Source organism: Podarcis melisellensis, assembly GCF_964234715.1.
Source record: "Podarcis melisellensis genome assembly, chromosome: 5".
Taxonomy (NCBI): domain Eukaryota; kingdom Metazoa; phylum Chordata; class Lepidosauria; order Squamata; family Lacertidae; genus Podarcis; species Podarcis melisellensis.
Window position 1 is genome coordinate 38468696 of NC_138537.1, and position 25629 is coordinate 38494324.

General features: G+C 45.6%; 1 protein-coding gene across 1 annotated transcript in view; it reads left to right on the top strand.

The window, feature by feature from the left end:
* ETV5 (ETS variant transcription factor 5) overlaps nt 1-25349 on the top strand; it is a 41235-nt gene extending 15886 nt beyond the window's left edge. The window contains exons 6-13 of the mRNA XM_081910472.1: nt 381-510; nt 1599-1889; nt 6355-6611; nt 9409-9477; nt 13480-13548; nt 13997-14166; nt 21081-21182; nt 23191-25349. Of these exons, the coding sequence (XP_081766598.1) occupies nt 381-510; nt 1599-1889; nt 6355-6611; nt 9409-9477; nt 13480-13548; nt 13997-14166; nt 21081-21182; nt 23191-23412 (1310 nt within the window). The 3' untranslated portion in view covers nt 23413-25349. The remainder of the gene's footprint in view (nt 1-380; nt 511-1598; nt 1890-6354; nt 6612-9408; nt 9478-13479; nt 13549-13996; nt 14167-21080; nt 21183-23190) is intronic.
* Nucleotides 25350-25629: the final 280 nt, after the last annotated feature.

Below are 25629 nucleotides of genomic sequence, written 5' to 3' on the forward strand. Positions count from 1 at the left end.
CCTAAAATGCTCTTGCTGCTGCCAACAGTTAATCTTTTGCTTCTGTGATGCAATGCCTGCTGTATCCAAGTCTAGCAATGTGGATTTCTGCCATTCGCACAGCCTCCGTAGTTCTGACACATTGCTATGGAAGTCTAAATGTGCACCTCTCCAAAGACAAGTAACTCTCCTTAAGGCAAGGAGAGAGCTGTGCATGCATGCTCATCACTGTGTAGTGCTGTGACACTAGTATGCACAACTTTAGCTCTGGGGCAGTGAGCAATGTCTGGTTGCATGTTTTTGGTTATTCCAATCCATGGGAATATGGTTAAGTGCTAAATTACATGATTGATTGATTGATTGATTGATTTGTTTTTCTTTCACTTTTAATTTTTATTCAGTGGTACTTCATGGACCGCCCCCAGCTAAGATCAAGAGGGAACTCCACAGCCCTTCTTCTGAGCTGTCTACCTGTAGCCACGAACAGGTGCTCTGTGCTAATTATGGAGAAAAGTGCCTCTACAACTATTGGTAGGTTGGATGAATGGTGCACAGCTTAAGGTGCTTTTGGATGGCTTGGGGAAGCATGGAACCTGAACTGGGTTCAGTTACAATTTGCCTCAGTTATGCTGATAAAAACATTAAGAACCACTTAGTTGGGAGCTGAGCTTGGTAGGCAAAGTTGGGACCATCAGGAAAACAGAAACCAACTTAGATTTGCATTCCATTTCTAGGAAACCAAATACATGCCCATGTTGTAGTGCTAGTTATTACTCAGTATTCAGATGATTTGACTAATGGGCAGAAAGTTTAGACTCCACTCTTCAAATCCTTCTTGTGGTTAACCACATCCCTTGGCAGTAGGTCACACATCCAAAGAGCATCATATGTGCTGGTGTGCATGGTACCTGTGATCTTCTAAACTTAAGATATTCAGGTAGCTTCTTTAACTATAAAGCAAATGACAGTCTTAACATTTACTGCTATTGGGGCTGAGTTACACCAGGCCCTTTCTCGTGTATCAAAAATCTTCAAATAGCAGTGGGGAGGGACACATAGTAGATTGCTTGTGTCTTATCCGTACATGCAATCTCTCTGAAGCAGACATGCGTGGGTTTTGCACACAAGTGTACAATAGGTATATACTCCATCTTACACTCATGTAGGCGGGAAAGCCACATTTGAAGCAGCCTGTGGGCATGATTGTGTGTTGATGAGTGACAGGCTTATGTGCCATTCAATCGCATCAAATTCTTGTTGGTTATCACAAATGGGGGAATAGAAAGCTTCCCCCCCCCCCGTGTTTTTCAATGCAATGAGTTTGTTCCTGAAATAATGGTGATTTTTTTTATAAGAAAAACCAACAACAATTGGAAGCTACAGTTATCTCCGAGAAAATTGTGAGCGAAGTGTTTTCGAAATGAGCCCTATGACTCAGCCTGTTTTGTCGCTTGCCTGAAGTACAAAGATTCCCTTGAGGCTGTGAACAACCTCGACTGTTACTTCCTGACAACCATGAAATGCAAACAAGCCAGAGCTGTCAAGTGCAGCCAGCAGAAGCTGTGGAAATGGCTGCTACCCATATTTATTACGGCCCTCTCTGTCTTCTGTTCACACAGTGCCTACGACAGGAAGCCCCCTGCTGCATTCAAGCCATTAACTCCGCCTGCCACCCCAGCCTCACCTGCGCTCCAGAGCACCTCCCTTCCACCCCCGCCTCTGCCAGCAACACCTGCCCAAACTCCTGCCCATGCCCCCAGCACAGGCCCTCTGCAGGGAGCGCCCCCTCCACCTGTCCCTCATGCCCTTCAGGAACCAAGGCAGCAAACCTTCGCTGTTCCCCGGCCGCCTCATCAACCTATTCAGATGCCAAAGATGATGCCTGAAAACCAGTATCCAACAGAACACAGGTAAAGAGAGAAAAGTACATTGGTTCTTTGTTTTCTTTTTTAAACATCAGCATTCAAGGGCATTTTTTTTAAATGGAGCTAAAATATAAACTTGGCAGCATTGCTAGTGCACACAGATTGGCACACTGAGGTGCTGTGTGTCATTCTTGAGTGCTGTCGGGAGATTCTGAGGGACAAAGTCTTGTTCTTATTGCAAGAAGGCATGCAGCTATATCCTGAAGTCGCTGAGGAATGCCATGTTTGATTATTTGAAGTCAGGGGAAGATGTTCAATTTGGAATTGAGGCAAAAGTTCACGACTTCAGAACTATGACTCATAGCTGAATTTACTTCCCTGGTATCTAAGGAATGTGGCTTTCTGGCAGGCAGCATCCCACTTTCTGGTCCTGCCATCCCAGGCACATTGTATGCTGGATGGATGCTAAATTAGGGTTGCCATATTTCAAAAAGTAAAAACCAGGACACTCCAAAAGTTGCCCTTGCTAAATTTAATAACTCCCGGCACTTTGAATCTTACCATTTTAATATTGGGTACTTGGGTCCCTTTCAATTGCCTTCCTCCTCTTCTGATGCAGGAGGCCAGCCTTTTCCACTCTTCTTCTCATTTGCCTTGGGAGAAAATGGCTTGGCTTCTTCCCTTTCAGGAGTAACCTACTCCTACAAGAGACCATTGTTTCAGCTTTACAGAATACGAATTCATCAACAGTCAGGCCTGTCTTTCAAACTGGAACACACTATTTCATTTATTATTAAAGATTTATGTCCTGCGCTCTGATAAAATGGAAATGGAAATACAATTTAAATAGATAAATAGATAAAACTGAAATAGATTCAATTCTTATCTTTTAATAGTTTCTCAGGGGCTTATTTATCCTGCTTGTATTCACAGTGGCATTTGCCATCAATGAAACCCTCATGTACTTGGTTGGTTTTGTTTTTCCATAAAGTTCTCTAATCTCCTTTTCCTTTCCTGGTGATTCATTGATCCACAAGACAAAACAGTGCCCTGGTTCACACAACACGCTAAGCCAAACCTTGGTTTAGCAAGACAGTGTGGGCTCCGGGAGAGGCCATTTTGCTGCTCTGCCACACTGCACAAAGCCAAAGTTTGGCTTAGCATGTCATCTGAACTAGGACTTGTGGTTGAGCCCTTTCTCCACTAAACACAAAAGGTGCTTCCCTGTCCTGTATTTTATGATTGCTCTCTGTGCTGTGGTTTAACTGATTTAGTATATCTGCCAAAAAGATGGTTATAAATCTCCCTCATTCTGAGCCTGCATTGATATTTGCATTTCCATTGATCTTTAGAGCTATCACTGTTTTCCAATTGCCAGCTCCCTGTGGTGAATGACTCCCATTAGTTTTAACAGAAATTTGTGCACTTGATATTGTGCAGTCTATGTCTCCTGTTTTCATTCTGTGGCTTGCCTGATACTTCAGCCTTCCCATCTTTACTAGCATCCTTTTTCTCTCACAATTGGGATTGGTGACCTTGTGTAATTACTGCAAACTCCTTTGACACTTGCCCAAATTTTATTCCAACTGCTTACATCTCGGAGGTTCTTGAGACACATCCCAGTTCCCCAAGTGTTGAGCAGAAGGCTAGGATCCTAAGACAACAGGCACCCCAAGTAATGGGATTTCACCACTAGAGCTGAGGATAGCTTCTGTTTGGGTTCTTTGTTTTGCTGTTCAGGAAACTACTACTTTTTGGCCACTGTAGATGTTCCAGATTTGCACAGGGCGAGCTTTTAAAAGTGCCCTGAATTATTTGCATGGATGCAAACCTTTGCAAATGGGCCATGAAACAGCCACCATTTGGCATTTGGCAAGGAGGCAATTCTTAGAAATGCAATCAGCCCATGTGTATGTAGCTCATCTGTGCACGTCTTCCCCATAAAAAAAGATAGAAAATATTGGGTAGGGGACCAATGTGAAATGAGCTCTTAAAGCTGGAGCAGGTGGGGGGGGGAGGACTTGAAGGTCGGTATGCAAAGCTACTCAAATCTGTTTTGTGCAGAATGCCGTGAGAAATGCTCTGCTAATCTACACAAGAGATGAAACCATAGGAACATAAATCAACATTAAAGCTTCAAAAGATGAGCTTACCTCCAGAGAGAGATCTGTGCTCATCTGTCTCTGTGACCCTATCTCCACCTCATTTCTTTCTTTTTCTTTCTTTTTCAAAAAGCAGCTTCTCTCTATCACCAGCATCTAAAATTGCTTTTTAGACCCCCAGGCCCTGAGCTCCCAATGACCTTAAAGCTATGCTAGGGACACTCTGCACAGTCCCATCTGGAAGTCCCTCTTCCTGCAGAGGCCATACCAGCCCAGCTCTAGAGTTACATTCTGGAAGGTTAGAAGGAGGTGGATCGGAAGTTGAGTAATCTGGGCCTGTCAGCTGCAGAGGATCATGTTACAAAGCCAAATGGAGCCTGTGCGCCTCTGGGTGCTTGGGAAAGGAATTGATTGATAGCAATCGCCTTTCAAAGTGTGAAGATGCCTCAGCAGAGCGGAGGGCAGGGAGAGGGCGGGCCTTGCTTGCCAGGCTCTCAGACTTCAGAAGGAGGACTCAAGGGGCTTCTCCCCTTCTACAGCTTGCTTAATCCTTTTAGGGGCTCACCAAGACACATCTAATTCGGGAGATATAGAGCTATTTCAGGTGCCCATCATCCAGATGTCCAGGTTCTGCCCCCCTCCCCCCGCAAGCATAAATAACTGATAGGGAGATGTGTCTATTTTTATTTTTATTGTTTTTTAAATTTCTATACCACTTTATATTTTAAAGAAAAATCACGGTTACAAAGCGGTTTACAGCATATTAAATCAATAAAACAATCTGAAGAAAGTCAAATATAGAATATATAGTCAAAGCAACATAACAGAAAACTAAAATCTTAATTTAAAGATTTCAAAATAAAACATTACAAAGGAGGTCAACTACAGAATACGTATTTAACCTCTCCAGCTGTTTTTAGACTCCAGTTCCCATCATCCCTGACCACTGGTCCTGATAGCTAGGGATGATAGGAACTGTAGTCCAAAAACAGTTTGGGAAACCCTGGTCTATACATTCCCCACAGCTGGTTCCTGTAAATAATGGAGGCATCCGCGGAAAATGGTCCTGCCTATTTCAAGTCATTTCCCATCCTTTTAAGAATCCAACCAAGAATCTGGTCCACTCCAGGAAACTAAGCTAACATCTGGACATGCACTTAAGAGTAATTTCTTCCTAAATGACTCTTTTCCTTTTATCTCCAAACCCTTTTCAAGACACTGAAAAGCCCCCGGGCCAGAGTGGCATTCTGTCAATAGGTGTTCTGTTAAGATCTTAGATCTGAGGATGAGTGTTGCTGCTCTCCTGCCAGGGCTCTGCTTTGTTGTGCCTCTGTGTGTTCCATATAGCCTCAAAGCATTTCAGAAAGCACACACATTTTCTCCTGCATGGACAGTTAAAGGCTTTAATCCCTCGCCTTATAGACAGATTAGCAGCCACTTTGCATTCATAGATTGCTGAGTGGATTCAAAATTACATAACCACTTGTTTGGTTTACTAAAATGTCGCCATAGTGAAATAGTCCTGTTCCTGTTCTTTGGCAAAGGGCAAGCTGCTTCTTCCTCTCACTGGAGATGGTCTTGCCCAGTTGATGGTCTAGCTCGATCAGTTCTAAGGCTGCTCCATCGTAGTGGTGTCCCCCAGGGCTGTCATATATTATGTCAGTTGTGGGGCAAGTAAAATGACTGGCCAAAGGGAGTTTGCAGGTGCTGCTGATGGCAGCAGCTACAAAGCCCATGGTGCAGTGTTTTGCAAGTGCTGCCAATCTGCATGCAAAGCTGAGCAGATACCTCTAGTCTCATTCCAGCTCCTTCTAGCACTTCCTCTGGGGGCACATCCTCAAGAGCCATAACAGCTATTCTCCAGCAGCATGTTGGTCAGCCTGCAGCTCCGTTTGCGGCAGAATTCCTTTTCAGAGCACTTGTTATCCCACAAAATGATCCAGATGTTGGCTCCTTGCATGTAGACAGGGCTGTATGCCTCCAGTTTGGTCATGCTATCACAGACACCCCAACTGGGGTTCCACCCCTTCATAACAGATGGTTGTTGCTATATTGGACAGGACTCTTGGTGTTAAATATGGATTTCTGTAAGCTACGTATGGTGGGCTGTTGAAGAAATGATTCTGCATCTGAATGAAAGTTCAGCATCAGAACTGCTCCATTTTCAGGGGAGTGCAGCCTGGAGGAAGGTTGTAGAATGGGGGTAGCCAAGGCACTGCTCTCTAGATGTTATAGCTCCCAACACCATTGGCCATGTTGGCTGGGGCTGATGGGAGTTGTGGTCTACAGCATCTGGAGGTCCCACATTGGTTGTCCTGCTGTAGTGGGTCGAGTGTGTTAACTGTGATTATAACTCTCTCCCTCTTTCTCTCCCTCTCCCTCTCCCTCTCCCTCATATTTCAACCAAGGTTTCAGAGACAGATGTCTGAACCTTGCCACCCATATCCTCAGCCAGGACTTTCTGGGGACAATCGCCCTGTCTACCACAGGCAGATGTCGGAGCCTATTGTTCCAGCAGCTGCCCATCCTCCTCAGGGATTCAAGCAGGAATACCACGACCCGCTCTATGATCACGGGGTCCCAGGCATTCCAGGGCCCCCAAGGCATGGGTTCCAGTCTCCAATGGGAATCAAGCAAGAGCCCCGGGACTACTGCATTGATTCAGGTGAGTCAATTCACTTGAATCCCTCTTAGCCACATGCAAAGGCTGGCTTGTTCCCACTACATCTCATCAAGCACATAAAGTAGCCTCAGTGAACAGTAGTCGCTCTGTAGCCCAGGAAAGGGGGACGCTGTGGCTTTCCAGATGTTGTTGGACTTCCATCTTCCACCATCCCTGACCATTGGCCTTGCTAGCTGGGGCTGATGGGAGCTGGAGTCCCACAACACCTGGAGAACCACAGGTTCCTTATCCTGTGCAGCCAGTGGTCCAATCTTCAGGCAGTCCTTGGAGTATGGAATAAATCCTGTTGTGCTTGTTGGATCACCCAACAGTTTGGAGAATACATCCTTCCTTGGCAACAATGCAGGCACCGGTGAGCCCTTGCGTGGTTATGAGAGATGTCTCACCTATAGTATGCATTTGTTCTAGACCCATGGTTCTCAACTTGTGGGTCCCCAGATGTTGTTGGACTACAATTCCCATCACCCCTGAGCTCTGGCCTTGCTAGCTAGGGGTGATGGGAGTTGTAGTTCAACAACATCTGGGGACCCACAGGTTGAGAAAGGCTATTCTGGACATTCCACCAGGCTCCTCCCATGTTAGTTTTCTAAAACCCCACCCCTTTTTCCTGTTCCTTTAAAGCTCCGCTGTTTTCTTCACATTCTAGCAAAGGGAGAGGGTGGAGCAGCTGTCTATTGTGGCAGCGTTTAACCGATTTAGAATGTTATATTATCTCTTTCTGGCTTTGGGGGGCGGGGAAACAAATGTTAAAATCAGGCATTCAACAGATGTAGCAGAGAAACTAAGCTTCCATAATCTGAAAGGCATTACTGGTGCGGGAAGTGGAGCAGGGAAGAGAAGGCAGCTTTTCACCTTTCTCTGCAGCAGCTCTTTGTCTTCCCATCTTCTCTCTGGCAGCTCTAGCGTTAAGCCAGTGTTTCCCAACCTTGTGCCTCCAGATGTTTTTGGCCTACAACTCCCATCATCCCTAGCTAGCAAGACCAGTGGTCAGGGATGATGGGAATTGTAGTTCAAAAACAGCTGGAGGCCCAAGGTTGGGAAACACTGCGTTAAGCGACCGGCTCCATGGAGCAGCTATGAACCTGCAGCTGAGCACTCACCTTGGGACATGCAGGGGGGAAAGGAGGAGGGGGTGCCTGATCACTTTAGATTGTGCAGCTGCTGTTGGTGCAGGGCCCACTACATATCTGCAAATCGCCTTAGGCCTAAAAATACTGTGACCTCTTGGAGGCAGAGTGGAACAGATGGGGAAAGATCTAAAGTTAAAGGCTTTCCCACCCCACCCCCCTCTTTCCCTGCTTCTCACGTGCTATCGGAGGGAATGCAAAATATTAAGCTTGACTTTTTCAGTGTGTCCAACCTCTCCTGCAGGTTCATTAAGTTATTTTCTCACATGCTCTTGGAAAGGCTTTGCCTTCTCGGGAGAGACAGCTGCAGCAGCAAAGGGGATTGTATTACAGCTTCCAGGAACAATATGATGTACCTGATTTTTCAAGGGATCGTATTATTGCCCACAAATTCAGGTCATCTATTTAGCTGTTGATTCATCTTGTCTCTTGATGCCAAATCCCAGAAGGTCCGGCCTCTCAGATGAGGGGAAATTCATGGAAGGGGCTGTAGCTGAGTGGCAAAGCACCTGCTGTGTGTGCAAAGGTCATGGGTTCAATCCCTGCCATCTTCAGTTAAAAGAGTCAGTTGCAAGTGATGGGAAATGGCCTCTACCTCAGATTCTGGAAAGCCACTAGCAGGGAGTGTAGACGGGACTAGACCATATGCTCAGGTTTCTCTTCCATTACTACTTTGACTTGCTCATGTGAGTTAAGTTGAAAGATCAGACCTTCAAAAATTATATATTTGTTTTTGGATAACCACATTGCCCAGTCTTCCACTTCAGAGATTGCTTCCGGACCACCATTTGTGTCATAATGGGTTTACCTATGTAGTCTGTGTGCCAACCTTAAAGCCATGTAGAACAGTGTTGGGAAACCAGATGTCACTGGACTCCCAACTTCCATCGGCCCCAGCCAGCATGTCCCAACCATCAGGAATTATGGGAGTTGCACTCCAGCAATGTCTGGAGGGCTCCAGGTTTCCCATCCATGAATCGCTTTAGCCTATAGGATCTTGGCACATAGAAATGTGAATCTTGCTATGCATCTACAGTTGATTGTTGGGGCCAGGCAAAATGTGCTTCACCACATAGCTGGATTCTACAGATAACCAGGGTCTCCACTTGGTGAGTTTTGCCGCAGCCTCTGTGGCACAGACTGTTATCTGAATCCAGCCGTGGAGAATTTTCACAGAACCTGCTTCTGTTTGTGGGGTTTGCAGACGTGTAGAAATTGGATGGATAATAATTTGTGCATGGTTTCCATTTAATTTTAAATCCCACCTGGGCCCACTCCAAGGTACATTTAGAAAGCTCTTGGAAAGCCTTGCAGTACAACACTATATATTTTTACTTGGAAACAAGTCTTATGGTTGTCAGTAGAGCTTGCTCCCAGCTTGGGACTGCAGCCTTCAAAAGTAATGGTGCAGAAATACACTTCTTTCCAATCTGGATGGAGGATGCACTCTGCAAAACATTCAGAGAAGCATTACTGGAGAATCGTAAAAATAAATGCTGGATTTCCGAGAAACTGTCAAGTGGAATCTTGCAAACCTAGACATTGGTGCACTGGGGATTTTCTTCATTGGTCTGTCCACTGTTTAACCTGGAGAAGAAGCGAAGTATGTTTGGTTCAGGGTGGTGTTAACCCCGATTCCATCTTTATTTCAGAAGTGCCTAACTGTCAATCAGCATATGTAAGAGGAGGAGGAGGAGGCTACTTCCCCAACAGCCATGATGGTAAGTGGGGAGTCAGGATGTACAACAACCTTCACAAACTTTGTGCCGTCCATAAATTTTTGACTACAAGACCCATCAGGTGCAGCCAGCATGCTGGCTGGGTCTGATGGGAGTTGTAGTCCAAAACATCTGGACAGCACCAGGTTGACCAAGGCTGAGTTACATGTATATGCTTATATATGTCTATGCACATACGTGGTAAAATGGAAATGAATGTAGATGTGATTATCCCAGCAGGAAGTGAAAGGGAAACACCTTCTCCCATGAAACCAGAAGTGCTGGCTTACATGCCTAGTTTAGAGGCCCTTTTGCTGTAACATAAGAGACGACGTTAAGGGAATTGTGCCAGGAAATTTAATAATAGCAAGACACTTCAAGCATTTTTACAGAGCTTAAGGGTGTTGAGAGGTCTTTATTTTTCTGATCCTTACAGCAGCCTAGGGCTATATGATGGAGGAGGCACGGCTGCAAGAGAGTGGCTTGCCTAAGACCACTTGTTCATTTTTGTTTATCATGTTTCCATCTTGCTGTCCTCAAAGGAGCTCAAGGTGGTGTCTACACGATCCCCTCTCCCTTTTAGCCTCGCAACAACCCTGTGAGGTAGATTAGGCTAAGGGTTGGTAACTGGTCCAAATGAGCATCTGAACCAAGGTCTCCCCAAGGTCCTCCTCCAGTGTTCTAACCACTGCACCACACTGGCGCTCACCTAGTGAATTCAGTGGTTAGGTTTGAACCAGGGACTTCCTTGTGCTCTAGGCATTTTCCCGTCTTCCTCTTACTATCTCTGAGCCTGTTTTTATGGCTCTTTCCTGACTCTTCTTGTGCTGTGAAACTCACTGCCCTAATTGAGGTGTACTGATTGCTCAGCAAACTCTGGGGAAGATCAACCCACATTGAGCACTGATCGAAAAGACTGATTGTCTCAGCAACAAAATTCAGCCACGCTGAGCTTTCTCCAATGCGCTGAGTTCTGTGTTAGATCTTCACAGATAGTAAGTGCTCCTACCCATCCCTAGCAGAAAATTGGCAGTTGCCAAGAGTAAGTATGTCATCTTGCAGCTGTTAATTATGTATTTATGCCATAACTTTAAATGGACTGGGGAAGCCAGTTTTATTCAGATTGTGATGTTATCTGCCTCCTAGTAAGTCTTTGTTGTCTTGCTATAACTCCGCTTCCCCCAGCCTGATGCCCTCCAGATGTTTTGGACTAATTTCTGGGATTGATGGGAGTTGTAGTCTAGAACATCTGGTGGGCACCAGGTTGGGGAAGGTCGAGTTACTGCAGGAGTGAAGAACCTGTAGCCTTTCAGATGGTGTTGAACTGCAGCTCCCATCTTCTCTGGCCATACTTGTTGGGCCTGATGGGAGCTTCACAGCATGGCAAGGAGATTGACAGGGCTGTTTTTGGGCCTGTCAGAAATTCAATATCTCTTTCACCCATTTCCTTCCTTGGACACAGATATGGCTCGTTCCATTTTACCCACAAAGTTCCTTCCTGCCTCCTCCTTTGGCACATTAGGTGGCAATGCCAGCTGCAACCGTGGCTCTAAACACCTGACTTCAGTGGAACTTTATCTGAGCAAGAAGGGTCTCTCTCACATGTATACAGATAACGCAGGAGAGAACTATCTTTAAACTCAGTAGCTACACCCTGAAGCAGCAAGCCCATTTTGGCATAGTTTGAATGGAGGGGGTCCATCTAATAATCACTGCCCTTACAATGACAGCCAAGGGCTCTTCCACATGTGACACTGGCATGAAGTTTGCATGTATTCCATGCTGTGTACTGAAAATGGCTATCTTACTGATAAAATACCAAGGAGGTTTGGATCTACTCAATGCCTGGGAACTTTGCATATGCCACCTGTGATTGAAGCGACATAGGAAATAATTGTAATAAACAAAATCAAGTTCCAGAACACTGGCCTAACTGATAAATGTGGCAAAACAGATCCATGTGTATGTGTCACATTTTTAAAGCAGTTTGCACATATACACAAATCATATTTGTGTGAAACATTCCTTCATGTCACATTAACTGTGATAATGACCATAGCTGGAAGGATAATGGATCCATTGGCCACAGCCAAAAGAGGGATTTCATGGCAAGTTGTTGATTGTGATTTTCATAGTGCAGAACTAGAGGTTACATGTCAATGAAAGATTTTGCTTTCAAACCAGTTTTGTAGTCTCCAGGATCGGATCCTTTAAACTGCTTCTTGGATCTGTTTCGAGGAGGCAACCTACAACAGGATCCCTCCCTCCCTTTCTAGTCCAGGGATAGGAAACATGGAGGCCTCTCAGATGTTGGACTACAACTCCCATCACCCTGACTCTTGGCCATGCTGGATAGGACCAATGGGGAGCTGGAGGTCCAACAGCTTTCCCATCCCTGTTCTAGTCAGTTTGCAAGTGTTCTGGCAAGGCAGGTGGTGGATCCAGTTACACATCGCCTCACTTGAACTGGCAAAGCACTTGCAAGTTGATCAAAGGGGATGGGTGGAGGGAGAGTCCAGTATCATCAGTGAGCAAAATGGGCAAAGCCTGGCTTGTCCTCCAGGCCTTACCTGGCATGGCTGGTGTAGTGATTAGAGTGTTAGACTAAGACCTGGGAGACTGGGGTTCAAATCCCCACTCAGCCATAAAGCCAGTCACCCATCTCTCAGCTCCTTGGAGGAAAAGTGGGATATAAATGTAGTTAAGTAAATAAATAAAAATACAGCCACTGACGTTTGTTTGTTAAAATTGTTGACTAGTGGAAATGGCTATAAGTAGGAAAATAAAGTGAAAGTGTTTTGCAGCTGCTGCTGCTGTGTATCCCTCCCTCTGTTGCAAATGCACAGCTATCCTGCAGTCTGTGCTGAACTGGAACTAGACCCACAAGAGTCGTAACAGGGAAGCTGCTCCATGGACACAGAAATCTGTTGACAACTTAAAAGTGATATGATGAAATGCAGTGTAGACATTTGGTGAGACTTAACCAGTGCAGTTGGAGCACATGGGAAGGCTCTTTCTTTTTTAAAAGCAGTTTAAACTGCTTAAGAGTTTGGTCAGATCCAATCAATAAGGATAAAAAGCAACCCTAGGAAGTTCTTAGATTTTTTTGTTTTTTAGGGTATTCTTGAGTGCCACACATGCTGATACTCTTGCAAGCAACATTGGGGTGCTTCTGCGCAGACCCCCATGCTTGTCCCAGCCAGTCTAAATGCCGGCCTGGGGATGGGGAGAGGCAATGCAGGGGACAGAGTTCAAGTGAAGGACTGCAGTGCAAGAAAACCAGCTTCTCAGTACTTTGTTTGCAGTACTTTTTGCTCCACTTGCGGTTTAGCACTTCTGTGTGAAACCAACTATGTGGGAACTTTCTGTCTGGACAAGCCCATGGAGTTGGCAGAAGCAGCAGCTGGCACATTGGCAAATAAGCATTTCAAGGCCTTACCTGTTGCTTTTAATGAATGGCTGAGTAGCTGCCACTGCTGCCAACAAGCAATGCAATGAAGCGAATCAAACCGTCCAGGAAGGAACAGCTTAAGAGAGAGAGTGTGTGTGTGTGTGTGTGTGTGTGTGTGTATGAGCAAGTGCAATACATTGCAGAGAATTTGTGGTGAGCTAAGAGATGTGACATGGTGGCGCTGTGGGTTAAAGCCTCAGCGCCTAGGACTTGCTGATCGAAAGGTCGGCGGTTCGAATCCCTGCTGCGGGGTGCGCTCCCGCTGCTCGGTCCCAGCGCCTGCCAACCTAGCAGTTCGAAAGCACCTCCGGGTGCAAGTAGATAAATAGGGACCGCTTACCAGCGGGAAGGTAAACGGCGTTTCCGTGTGCAGCTCTGGCTTGCCAGAGCAGCGATGTCACACTGGCCATGTGACCCGGAAGTGTCTCCGGACAGCGCTGGCCCCTGGCCTCTTAAGTGAGATGGGCGCACAACCCCAGAGTCTGTCAAGACTGGCCCGTACGGGCAGGGGTACCTTTACCTTTACCTAAGAGATGTGTATTTTATCTTCCTAGGATTCCCCTATGAGAAAGATGCCCGGCTCTACTTTGATGACACCTGCGTTGTACCAGAGAGGATGGAAGGTAAGGGACTGTCTGCTTAGGTTTGTCTGGGGTGAAGAGATTTTGCAGAACTCTAGAGAGGTCAGAATTGGCCACTAAATAGCCAATTCGCCCAAGGGCTTCAATAAGATCTACCTTGTTTGTGCTGAATATTATGGGGAAATTTGCTGCAAGACATAGGGCTCCAGGGTTGGAGCTAAGTACCAATCAATTGGATGCTAAAGCCTATGAAGGAAGTGATGCCAGCCAGGTACAGAGTTGCTTTCACATTCAGCTGCCTCTATAGCATATTGCTTCATGGGGAGAGGAGTAAAAAAAAAGAAGCATCTGCAGCCAGATGTGTAGCCACTTCCTCGCTCACCTGGCTTCTGTCAGACATCCAGAAGTTAATGGAAACTGCAGCAGGGGAGAGGTTGAGGAACTTGGGGTGTCAGTTCTAACTGGTGTGTGTTGCTGTTGTTGGGAACAGGTAAAGTGAAGCAAGAACCCACAGTATATCGTGAAGGACCTCCATACCAGAGGCGAGGGTCGCTCCAGCTGTGGCAGTTCCTCGTCACACTCCTCGACGACCCAGCCAATGCTCACTTCATCGCCTGGACTGGCAGGGGCATGGAGTTCAAGCTGATTGAGCCAGAGGAGGTAAAAGAAATCTGAGAGTGAGCCTGCAAAATGGCTGTGACGGTTGCACTTTTAATTTACTGACTGTCAAAACAAAAGGTTTGAATTTCAGCTGACAGAATGGCTGGAAGCCTACTAGAATGTAAGAGAGGATGAAATGCTTGAAGTTCAAATGAAAGTGTCACTGGGAGAAGGGAGCTGGATGAGACCTTAGGCTGGCTGATGTGAAATGCTGCTGCTTAGCTTCTGTTGACCTCTGGACCAAGCCACTTAACCCAAGGGCCTAGTAGCACTAGGAGACACCTGCCAGAGTGGGAAGGTTTGGGGTCTTGCTAACTGAAGGGGGCACAGGTTGTGGAGTAGGGCTGGTGATGACTTCGGCCTTATAGTGGAAACTGGTGTGTGTATTTTGCTTGGTGCTAAAATTGGACATGTACCAGAAAGATTGCAAAAAGTTGGTGGTTTTGCCCTAATTCCTTCCCAACTATCCTTTTCTGTCTAAAATGACTGATGTTGAGAATCGAATAGCAGTGGTTCAGGACCAGTCACAGGCTAGCCAGCAACCCAGATGCTTGTTCAGGAGCTTCTGTAAGTCAGTCTGGTGGGAGACAATGGCTGCAGTTCACTGATACTGGCGCACCCAACCTGGAATGATGCCTGTTGAGGCAGGGACACGGCATGACAAGTGCTCCCGAGAGAAATACCAATGATGTGTGCCATGCTGGCCGAGCATTGCCCTCATGCAGAGATGCATGAGCACCCGATGTGGTGACAGTTCCTATATCTACCCATGGTAGAAGTGTGCGATGTCACCTTTTGCACACTATGCATAAACAGGGTATCACTTGTTGGTGCTTCCAGTGAAACTTCCAAATCTGCCTCCTTCACTGCTGAGCAGTGGTGCACTATGCAGGCATTTCATGTGGCAACTTGGCAAGGGCACAAGTACATCCATCTCCTCTCTGAGTCCTCATTATTAACTTACTCCAAGTTGCAGGTGGCAGGGCTCAATGTCCAGGGCCGCAACAGTGGGCAGAGATGCTGTAAATCAGGCATAGGCAACCTTTGGCCCTCCAGATGTTTTGGCCCACAACTCCCATGATCCCTAGCTAACAGGACCAGTGGTCAGGGATGATGGGAATTGTAGTCTGAAACATCTGGCGGGCCAAAGGTTGCCTATGCCTGCTGTTAGTGAAGCCATATCTGGCTTTGTTATTTATTTGCTTGTTCATTCTTTCCCGGTCCACATGAAGGTCAGATGGGGAAACTGCAGAGCAGCAGATGGCACAAGGCTCTGCTTCCAAATTTCTTGCTTAACCTGTTGAGCACAAACTTGCTTAGTTTGGCTGTTCCCGGGCCTGATTATTTGCCAGCAATGGCTCCCTGTCTTAACTGCTTGGGTTGTCCAGCTAGTGTGGTTTTATAACCTTATTAGAGATAAAATGCAATTGGATTAGACCAAACACAATGCACCTTGTCTGAGGCTCTGATTCTGGAGCACGACTGCAACCTATTAGACACTGCCTGACTCAACAGAACGTTCTGTTCAGTTCACACTGGGGCCCCTGCACACTTTCTCAAAAGTGGCTTTGACTCTGAGCCAGGTGGGGTGAGGAAGTTGTGGGACTCCACTTGCAGTCTTGGTGTGCAAGAAGAGCATTGGCAGGGTCTGATAATCTCATGGCGAGGGAGGCCCGAGTGCAAAACGTGAGGTTGGCTCTGATGTGCAAGATGAGCCTGAGGCTTCCTTTGAATCCTAGAGCTACAGAGGAGAGGGGATGAACCCTGCACTCTCCCCAGCCCCAACCTGTTTGGATTCTACTCTTGGTGTGTGCAAGCCCAGAACTATAGCAAGCCTTTGTCTCCCATCTCCAAGGTGGAAAGGGGAGGTGGGGGGGCCTGTATCTGCACCTGATGGGTCCCCTGAGATTGGAGCACCCATTGGGCGCAGAGGCAGAGCAAGCAGGGAACCTTCCTCCTCTGGCTCAGAACCACTGTGGAGTCAACAAAGTGGGGAATTGCTCCTATACCTGTTGGGTGTTCCATTTCGGAACACAAGGCACAGAGGGTTGTACCTAACTAAATGCTATCCAGAGTAAAGGTAAAGGGACCCCTGACCATTAGGTCCAGTTGTGGCCAACTTTGGGGTTGCGGCGCTCATCTCGCTTTACTGGCTGAGGGAGCCGGCGTACAGCTTCCGCTTCTAAGCCTTTTCTGGCGAACCAGAGCAGCGCACAGAAATGCCGTTTACCTTCCCGCCGGAGCGGTGCCTATTTATCTACTTGCACTTTGACATGCTTTCAAACTGCTAGGTTGGCAGGAGCAGGGACCAAGCAACGGGAGCTCACCTTGTTGCGGGGATTCGAACCGCCGACCTTCTGATCAGCAAGTCCTAGGCTCTGTGGTTTAACCCACAGCGCCACCCGTGTCCCTTGCTATCCAGAGTAGATCTGTTTAAACTAAGTCATGTTCGTTAATGTCAGTGGGTCTCTTTTGAGTAGAACCAAGTGGCATATAATCCATTGGCAGAGCCAACCTCCACACACCCCAAAGCTCTGAGCTGTTGGGGAGTCAGGGTTTATCTTCTGCCCCTGCAACCACCAGCTCCAAGCTTAGAGCAGGAAAATTTCCCCCTGATTTCATGAAACTTCTCTGAAATATAGCATATAGCCAGATTCTGCCCTTTGGATGATAAAGGGTCTCACTGTGGGACTCACTGGGGATATGTAGGTCCCACCATCTACCTGCAGGTGCTGAGCGCTAATGCTGAGCTATCCCTTACCCTTTTCTTTCCATACCGATTTCTGCTTTGTTTGTTTTTTTCTGTTCTTTTGTTTTGCTGTTTGCTTCTCATCAGCTTTTAGGGAAAGTTGTGGGTGAGTTGTTGTTAGTTTTACAAATGTGCACGATATAAAAAGCAATCAAAATTTGCAAATGTAAAAAGTAGACAGCACATAACACAGAGTCTAGCCAGGATCCATTTCTTGCAAGTTGTTTTCTTCCTGGTCCTTTGGCACAGCTTACTTGGCTTTCCATAACAGCTTCCCAGATAGCAGGTACAGAGAATGTGCTTCTTTTCTCATAACTAGAGGCACAAGAAGTCTACCCCCTTTTAAACAAATAAATATAAAGCTAAACACTGTAACGTGAAAAACAGTTCTGGTTCTTGGTCCACCATGTGATTGGTAAACTGCAGCAATAATATGCAGTGAGCAGGACAAAATATAAAGACACTGGAAATATAAAATAAATGGAAGACCAAGATATACAGTGACCTCATAGGGATAGAATTGTTCAGAAGTCCATCAACGCAGTGGAGCTATTTTCTCAATGTTCTGAAAAAATGCTGATGGGAGGCTAGTTCATTCACCCATTTCGGACAATTCTTATTCATGGGGAACGTATCAGTGGGAAGGCAAAAAAAATAAAAAAAAATACCCATTTGTTAATCAGTTATGGTAGAAAACTATTGCTCTCAGCATTCTTAGAGAGGCTGCAATGTGTGTTTGCTGCATGTCAAATTTTGCAGCTCTGCAGCAATCATAAACTATAACAATATTTTTCATTATAGTTTGAAAGAGTAGTTTGTTTTTGCAGGTCATATTCAATGACTGGGAATAAGCACTTCCTTTTTAAAAGGTAAAATACCTGAAGCACCATCACTGATTAACAGTTTGGTGTGTTTATTTTTCTTGCTGATGTACTTCTTCATTAATAAAGATAACCTAAATTGGTTAAGTAGACTGAGATTGATACAAAACACAAATAAAAGATTTCATAGCGATGAAATCAGGAAACAGAGACTCACATTGGATAGTAAGACCTCGATCTTGGTTTCTACATGATCCTGCTGTGTTGTTGTTCAGGATCTGTCCTTCCAGTGATCACTCAGGGCTGATTTCCTTCAGAATGGAGAGGTTTGATCTTCCTGCAGTCCATGGGACTCTCAAGAGTCTCCTCCAGCACCATAATTCAAAAGCATCCATTCTTCGGCCATCCTGCTGTATTTTTGTCTATTTGTATTTTCAGCGTTTTGTCTTTCATATTGTTCATTATGCATTATCACTGCAGGTATTAAATTACTTTGTGACAACATAACACATCTTATTTTTTGCCATTACACATATGAGCTTCCTAACACATATATTTTTAGTGATGGATTTCTTATGCTTCCAATTTTATTCGTATTGGCTCATCCATCTCTCTCCCCCTACTTCCCCTCTACCACATCCCCCTCTCCCCCCCCACGCCCCACTTTTCTCATTAAGCTTCAGACACTTGGTTGTGCCTTGCAGAAAGGCTTTCTGCTAATTCCCTCTGTTGCTGAGTAGGCTTTGCTCTGTCGTCGCCCTGTGGAGACACTGGTTTTTGTAAATAAACCCTTGAAATTACCGAGAGGAATCTTGTGGTGTGCTGGGTTGTGCTGAATGATACAGAGAAGGAAGCTGTTTGACTAATAATTGAAACCAGCTGCACAGCTGAGCCAGGCAGTGCATGGTGGGTAATTATCCATAATATACAGTACACTCGGCATGGAAATTGTGGTTTTTCAAACAACAATTTGGCAGCCCCCCCTCTAGTCAGAGGTCTGTGAGAGTCGGCCGTTTCACTCCCTCTCCATTAGGAAAAAGCATGGCTTTGATCTGGAAATGCTTGAGCCATGAATCTTGCGCTGTCTGGCAGTTTTCCTTTGGCGAGTACGCCAGAGGAGCGCAAGTGGGAGATGCACAGCCACATTGCAGGGCCCTGCTCCCCACGCACACAAGGTGAAAAGCTTTATACATTTGAAGCCTCTCCTCTCAATGAAGTCTGCCCCAAGTGAGTGGAAGTGGGTTCTCTTATATGATCAAAAGGCTGTTAAGAGACCTTGCTTTCTGACCCTATGGTCCAGCGAGAGGATGAGGGGCTTTGGAGGAGTTTGTGGCTTTCTGTGCCCTGCTGTGCAGCAGCAAGAGGAAGCTCTTGCCGCGTAATCAAAGCCCGTGTGCTGAGAGATGATTATGTAACAGCAGCTCCAGGGCTGCTTGGAATCTGTGCATTGGCAACGCACTCTCCGCTCTCTTCCTGTCGTTACATCCATATGCAAAGAACTTGTGTCTGAACATGCAAAATGTAACCAAACATCCTTCCATCCTGGAGCCTGTTAAGAGAGGCTCAGTCCCCCGCGATACTAAGAAGCCTATTGCTCTCTGTTGCCTTAAAACAACACAGCAGAGCTTCTTGTGCTTTTTCTTCCTTTTGACACTGCGGCAACTGGTGTGCTGTTGAACTTGCTAAGCGCTGCTGTATGCATGCTGCTGTGCTTTGCTCCAGACATGTTCCTCCTCAGGGTACGAGAGATGAGCTGTGCTCAGGGTGGCAGGACAGAAAAAGCTGAGTGCGAAGGGGAGAAAGATGTCAGTTCTGCTGGAGGTTTTCCTGGAGCTTTAATTGAAATCCTGTAATACAGTGGTACCTTGCAAGACGAAAGAGTTTTTCGTTTTTTGAGTTGCTTCGCAAGACGAATTTCCCTATGGGCTTGCTTCGCAAGACGAAAACGTCTTGCAAGTTTGTTTCCTTTTTCTTAAAACCGGATTCCTATGGGAATCCGTGCTTCGCAAGACGAAAAATTCGCAAGACGAAAAAACTCGCAGAACGAATTAATTTCGTCTTGCGAGGTATCACTGTAGATGGAGAAGGGGCAGAGAGGCAGGTAGTGGGAAGTAGATGCTTTTCTCTGTGTTGGAGTTGCAGTGAGGCAGGGTGCTGCTTTCTCTAAGGATGGTGAACCTATTTGATTGATCCTTGCATCTCCATTCCTCTTTCTTTGCTCTGATGAAAAACCAAACCGACTGGGTGCACCATACGAATGTAGCTATCTGCTTAGCTGCTGAGTTCACTGGAAACACCCTGTGTATTGGCTCGGACTGCTGTTCTGGGCCTTTGCGATGCCTCAGGTGGATGCAAGCTGCCTCGGTGCACTTAGTGCAAGGAAATCCCATTAATCTTCTCTGAGTGCCTTGCAGATTGTCCATTCCAGAAATCCCCTGGGAAACAGTGGGTTGGTTGGCAGCAGGCTTATGTCATCAGAACCTGCTCCCAAAGAGAGCTAAAATGAGTAATCCCCTCCACACGACTGCTCCAGAATCATATTAGAATTGAGTCGGTGCTCTTGCAACCCATTAGGAACACACTCACTGCAGCATTGTTGGGTTTCCTGGTCATGCCTTGCTGGCTTTGGTTTCCATTGCAGTCAAAAAGTGTGACATGCTAAAGGTCTGTTGGTCAATACTCTGTGCCTTGGCCAGTAAAGTTTGGCTGGTTGTCCGTGACTTTGTGAAGCATCAAGAAGCAATAATTAACTATGTGCTAAGTGGGGGGGGGGGGAATCCTCCAGTCTTTTAGGCCTATGGACACATGTAGATTTTTGAATGATTTGCCATGGGTACCACCACTTCTTTCCCCTCCCTCTTTACAAATAGAAAGAAAGCATGCATGCACAAATTTTGCTTTCCCAAGCGATCTGGGTAAAATGTGGATCCAGCAGAATCCACATTTGGATTCACCCAGTCTAGGCCTGCATAAAAGTACAGTTGTACCTCGGGTTACATACACTTCAGATTACATACGCTTCAGGTTACAGACTCTGCTAACCCAGAAATAGTACCTCGGGTTAAGAACTTTGCTTCAGGATGAGAACAGAAACCATGCAACAGCAGCAAGAGGCCCCATTAGCTAAAGTGGTGATTCAGGTTAAGAACAGTTTCAGGTTAAGAACAGACCTCCGGAATGAATTAAGTACGTAACCAGAGGTACCACTGTAGTTCAGAACCTGTGGCCTTGCTGGTGGTATTTCTGTCTCCTCTAGGGCTTGATCACAAAGACTTTCCACCCAATATGCCAAAACACTTGACAAGCACTGCAGAGCTTCATGGCTGTATTCTTCACCTTCTTAGGTAGCTCGTCGGTGGGGGATCCAGAAGAATCGTCCAGCAATGAACTATGACAAGCTTAGCCGTTCTCTTCGCTACTACTATGAAAAAGGCATAATGCAAAAGGTGAGCAGCCCACTCCTTCCTCCGAACATCCTTGGTACGTGAGAGCTGTGTGGTTGTAAAGGAACAGTCTTTGGCACAGTTATGGCTTACTTTTCAGGACCACTCTTCCTCCTGTTCCATCTGCCTAATTGGAGGGAAGACAGCCAACACACCATTTCTTGGGGCGTTTCCAGACAATCAGTTTACAGCATGCAAAAAAGCAAATTGATTTTTCATTTCTTTGCACCGTCAACATTTAATTTCCCCAGTCCTAAAGCTGCAATACTATGCTGTGTGTGAGGAGGAGATTCTTCTCTTCCTCCATCCAATAGTACACTAATATCTCTTGCATTTGTTGCATGGAACGTGAGTGTTGCGAGCCACTCCCTGCTGCTTGTTGCACCTGAGATTTCTCAGTACCCTCCCTGGGACCTTTTCCATAGTATGTCTTTTGATGTTTGAAGTTGCTTGGTTAGGTATATACTGCATTGTCTGTAACACTTCTTTATCAATTACATTTCTGCAGGAAGTCTGCCATTGACTTTCTACTCACTATTGATCCAGGGGCAGATTCCAGCGTATAGTTAGCAGAGTAAAAACTTAAACACATTGCAGGATTCCCAAAAAATAGACCAGAGGCAATTAATAGTTCATCCAGCAGAGTTTTACTGCTACTAAATGCAAATGACCATAATGGTCACAAATCCAATACATTGAGGATTGGCACTGTCCATAAGAAATCCAGTTGCAGCAGACTTAACTTAAACTTAAGGTTTAGACTTACTATAAGTTATTTTAACACTAAATATACTATGTACAGAACACCACCTCAGGAGGAAGAAAGAGAAAGAGAAAGTGAAACCCAGGCTCCTTCTTGACTATTTTTATAGTCAGCATGACCTTGACAGAAGAGATGAGAGAGCCAGTTTAAGCCAGCTGTACTCAGCTTCTCTGAAGGAATAACCCAAATATCATGAACCTTCTGCTTGTTTCTTTCACACAGAGAAGCTTCCAGAACCCTCTTGAATTAATTAGAATAGGAAAGATCGCTGCACATCAGATCAATACTTTCTGCACTAAGAAATGCAAACTGACAAACTCCACCACATCTAAACCTGACTTGAAGTTCCCAAGTAGCTTGTCAAGGCTTACTTTTGTTTTCATTGCTTCTCTGAAGGTTGTGTGACATGGGCTCAACCCCAGCAGGCACTATAGTTCAAAGAATGGAGCCTATGAGATTGCCATTCCAATTCTGCATTGTCACCTTAGCAAAGCATTTCAAAGAGTCTGTGGCACCTTAAATACTAAGAAATATATTATGACATAAGTAACTGTGCCCCAACCTCACAGCAAACCTGTTTTCTTACATTATGTCATCTCCTCCAGTTTATTCCTTTTGAAAGGTGTATATTGCAAGTTCTTTGTGTATTCTGTGCAAAAATCTTACTGCACAACGGCAGACTACACTTAGCCTTGCCCTCATTCAGTATATATCATGCCCATCCCACTCTCAGGTTCTGAGATTTCACTAGGCATACTTTGAGTCTATTTTTGCCAGCTTAAGAGCTAGAAATATCCTTCAAATAAACAAATTAATTAAAAGAATGGTTTTCTCATGATGACTAATATACTGCAGCCTACACTTCTGCAATGTTCTTGTAGAATCTCAGCTCTCACACAGCCTAGCTATAATGCTTTACAGACTTGTACGAATATCCTAGAAAGGATAAAATAAAAAGCCGGGTTTTTGAAAGGCGCTTGCTTGCACATGCTCTGCATTCTTTCTTCACAACAGATTTTGAGATGTTATGTTGCTACTGGAAAGTAATAAAGGGCAGTAACAATTAGAAAGAAACCCCTGAAGAACATGTTACAAGTTCTATAACAATGACTCTTCACTTCCTGTCTCTCCTGCATAACTTCCTGCCTGTTAATCCATCTTCACATGGCAATTGAACCATCCATCCATATATGCAGTCATACATACCTGCCCCTTCCTTACCTGTACTGCCCGTCTTCTTTTTTTAAGGTGGCTGGAGAGCGGTATGTCTACAAGTTTGTTTGTGACCCCGATGCCCTCTTCTCCATGGCCTTCCCTGACAATCAGCGCCCGTTCTTAAAAGCTGAACCAGACTGCCATGTGAACGAAGATGACACCTTACCTCTGACACACTTTGAAGACAACTCCGCATACCTCCTGGACCTGGATCACTGCAGCAACCTCCCCTACGCCGAGGGCTTTGCTTACTGACTCACCGGGCAGCTCGAATGCTGACCTTAAGAGACTCCGGTTCCAACAAATAAGGGCAAAAATGTTTTGTTTTTGTTGTTTTTTTTGTAAAGAATTTCTGCTGTTCATAAAACTGCTCTTTGCAAATATTATCGGAAGAGCCTAAAATACTTTTAACGGCCCTCCACCTTGAAGACAGACAGTAGCATGGCTAGTGAGTAGGGCCTCCTGTTGCGGATCGCCACCGTCAAGAACAGCTGGGGAGGGACTTGCAACAGGGGCTGTCTTCTGGGCCCGGTTGCTTAGGGTCGTGTGTGACAAAAAGATGTTCACAGGACTTGAATAGACAGTGTGTGATTAGCAAATGTCAAGAAAATATGCTATGTAACAATCACAATCCTTGTATCTACCTTGTATAATGGAAAGGGCTCACGGATGCTAAGGAGCCAGTGCGGCATAAGCCCTTTTCGGATGGGTCACGGCTTAGTGTGGTGCTTCTCCTAGCATGGCTGAATTAGCTCAGCCCCTCTGGGTTCTCAGTCGACAGCTCTTCAGTCTGAGGAAGCCTTTCCTTCTGATTATTTTTATTTGTTTTGTGTTATAATAATGATAATAATAACAATTTTGGTCCATAATAAGCAAACCCAACATAAAGGACAGCACTTAACCTACCAGATCCCTATGAGCCACACAGGCACTTGGCCGCCCCCTCTGGTGCAAGGCTGCGCATGGATGGCTTGCTTTTAGGGGAAGTCGGGGGCTCGGCCAAAACTCTTTTTATGTTGTGGGGCAACATTTGTAACCAGGTTTTTTGTAGGTTTTTTGTATCTTAAGGCTAAACCAGCTTTTGGCAAAGCTGAGCTGCTGCTTTTTTGCTTCCAGCAGCGCCAACGCGAAGGTTGCTGCGGCTTGGCAGGGGCGGGGGGGGGGTGGAGTCCCTTGCCCTTCCATGTGCATATCTGCTTTGTGCTGTTCTGCAGTGGATGCTGTCCAGGACAGTTTGTACAGTGTGCTCTGCATTCAGAGTATGCTCCCGCGCAGCAACAGCAGCAGCAAATGCAAGCTGCTTGGCTTTCCCTGCAACTGGGGACTGTATGTATATAATACAAGGCAGCTCCAGCCACTGAACTTCTCCCAGGCAGGGCAGTCCTGACCGTGTGGCGGCATCGCCTTGTAACAGCTGAACTACCTTTTCCAGTTCTCCCTAGGCTTGCGAGCAAGAGAGGTGCAAGATGTGTATACAGACATATTTTTTAGCTTCATCTGTAAGTTGCATTACCCTCCTTCAGTTCATGCAAGTTGCATATTTTAAGAGGATTTTTAAAAAAAGGAATATATATATATATATATATATAACTTGGGTTTGTAAAAAAAAAAAAAAGAAAAGAGAAATCAGAGAGGAAGGGGAATTGGTCAGAGTTGATCATTATATGTAAAACATCTCTGGATCCTTCAGAAATTCCCCTTCTTCTTGCTGCGAGCTGCATTCAGCATACACCTGTACCGTGCTTGACCCAAATATGCATATCTTTCCCTGCGGACTCCAATTTTTGTTGTAAATGCTGTATAGGATTTCTCTTTCTGCTTTGATAAATTTGTTTGGGTTTTTGACTAACTTCACTTCTTCTTTTTTAAAGTATGAAGATTAACTCTTTGTAGACGACTCAGCAACTCTCCCCAGAAAGTATCACATGGCCTGTCAAAAAAAGCACAGGGCAGCAGCAAAGTCAGCTGCAGCGCCCCACCCCCACCCCCAAATTATGCCCCAGGGCTTAACCAAAACAGTGGGTTTCGTTTTGTTTAATTGGTTATGGGAAGTCTATAGTGCAGAAAGGGTTAATCTGAGGATTGATGTGAAATGACTGTTGCCTGAGCAGGGCTATATAATATAACTCCTGCAAAGCTGCATTACATTCTGTACTGTGTACAATAAAGGATTTTTGCTTTCTGTTCAGGCACTGCTGGTGTGCTCCCTCTCATTCAGTTGTGTTACCAGCACTGCCACACAGAAATGGATTGACACTGCCCTGTCTGCTCCTGGAGTTCTGGAGAGCTCTATCCCTGGGCAGGATTCACCTAACAAACCCCAACAATGGAGCCCCTATGCAAGGTCTTCCACAATGGGGCTTTCCTCCTCCCTTCTTGTTCCCCTCACACACCCTGAAATTAGCTCAGGGGGAAACTCAGGAATAAAACCCAGAACAGCACACCGAGGGAGGGGGCTTGTTCTGTCTCAGT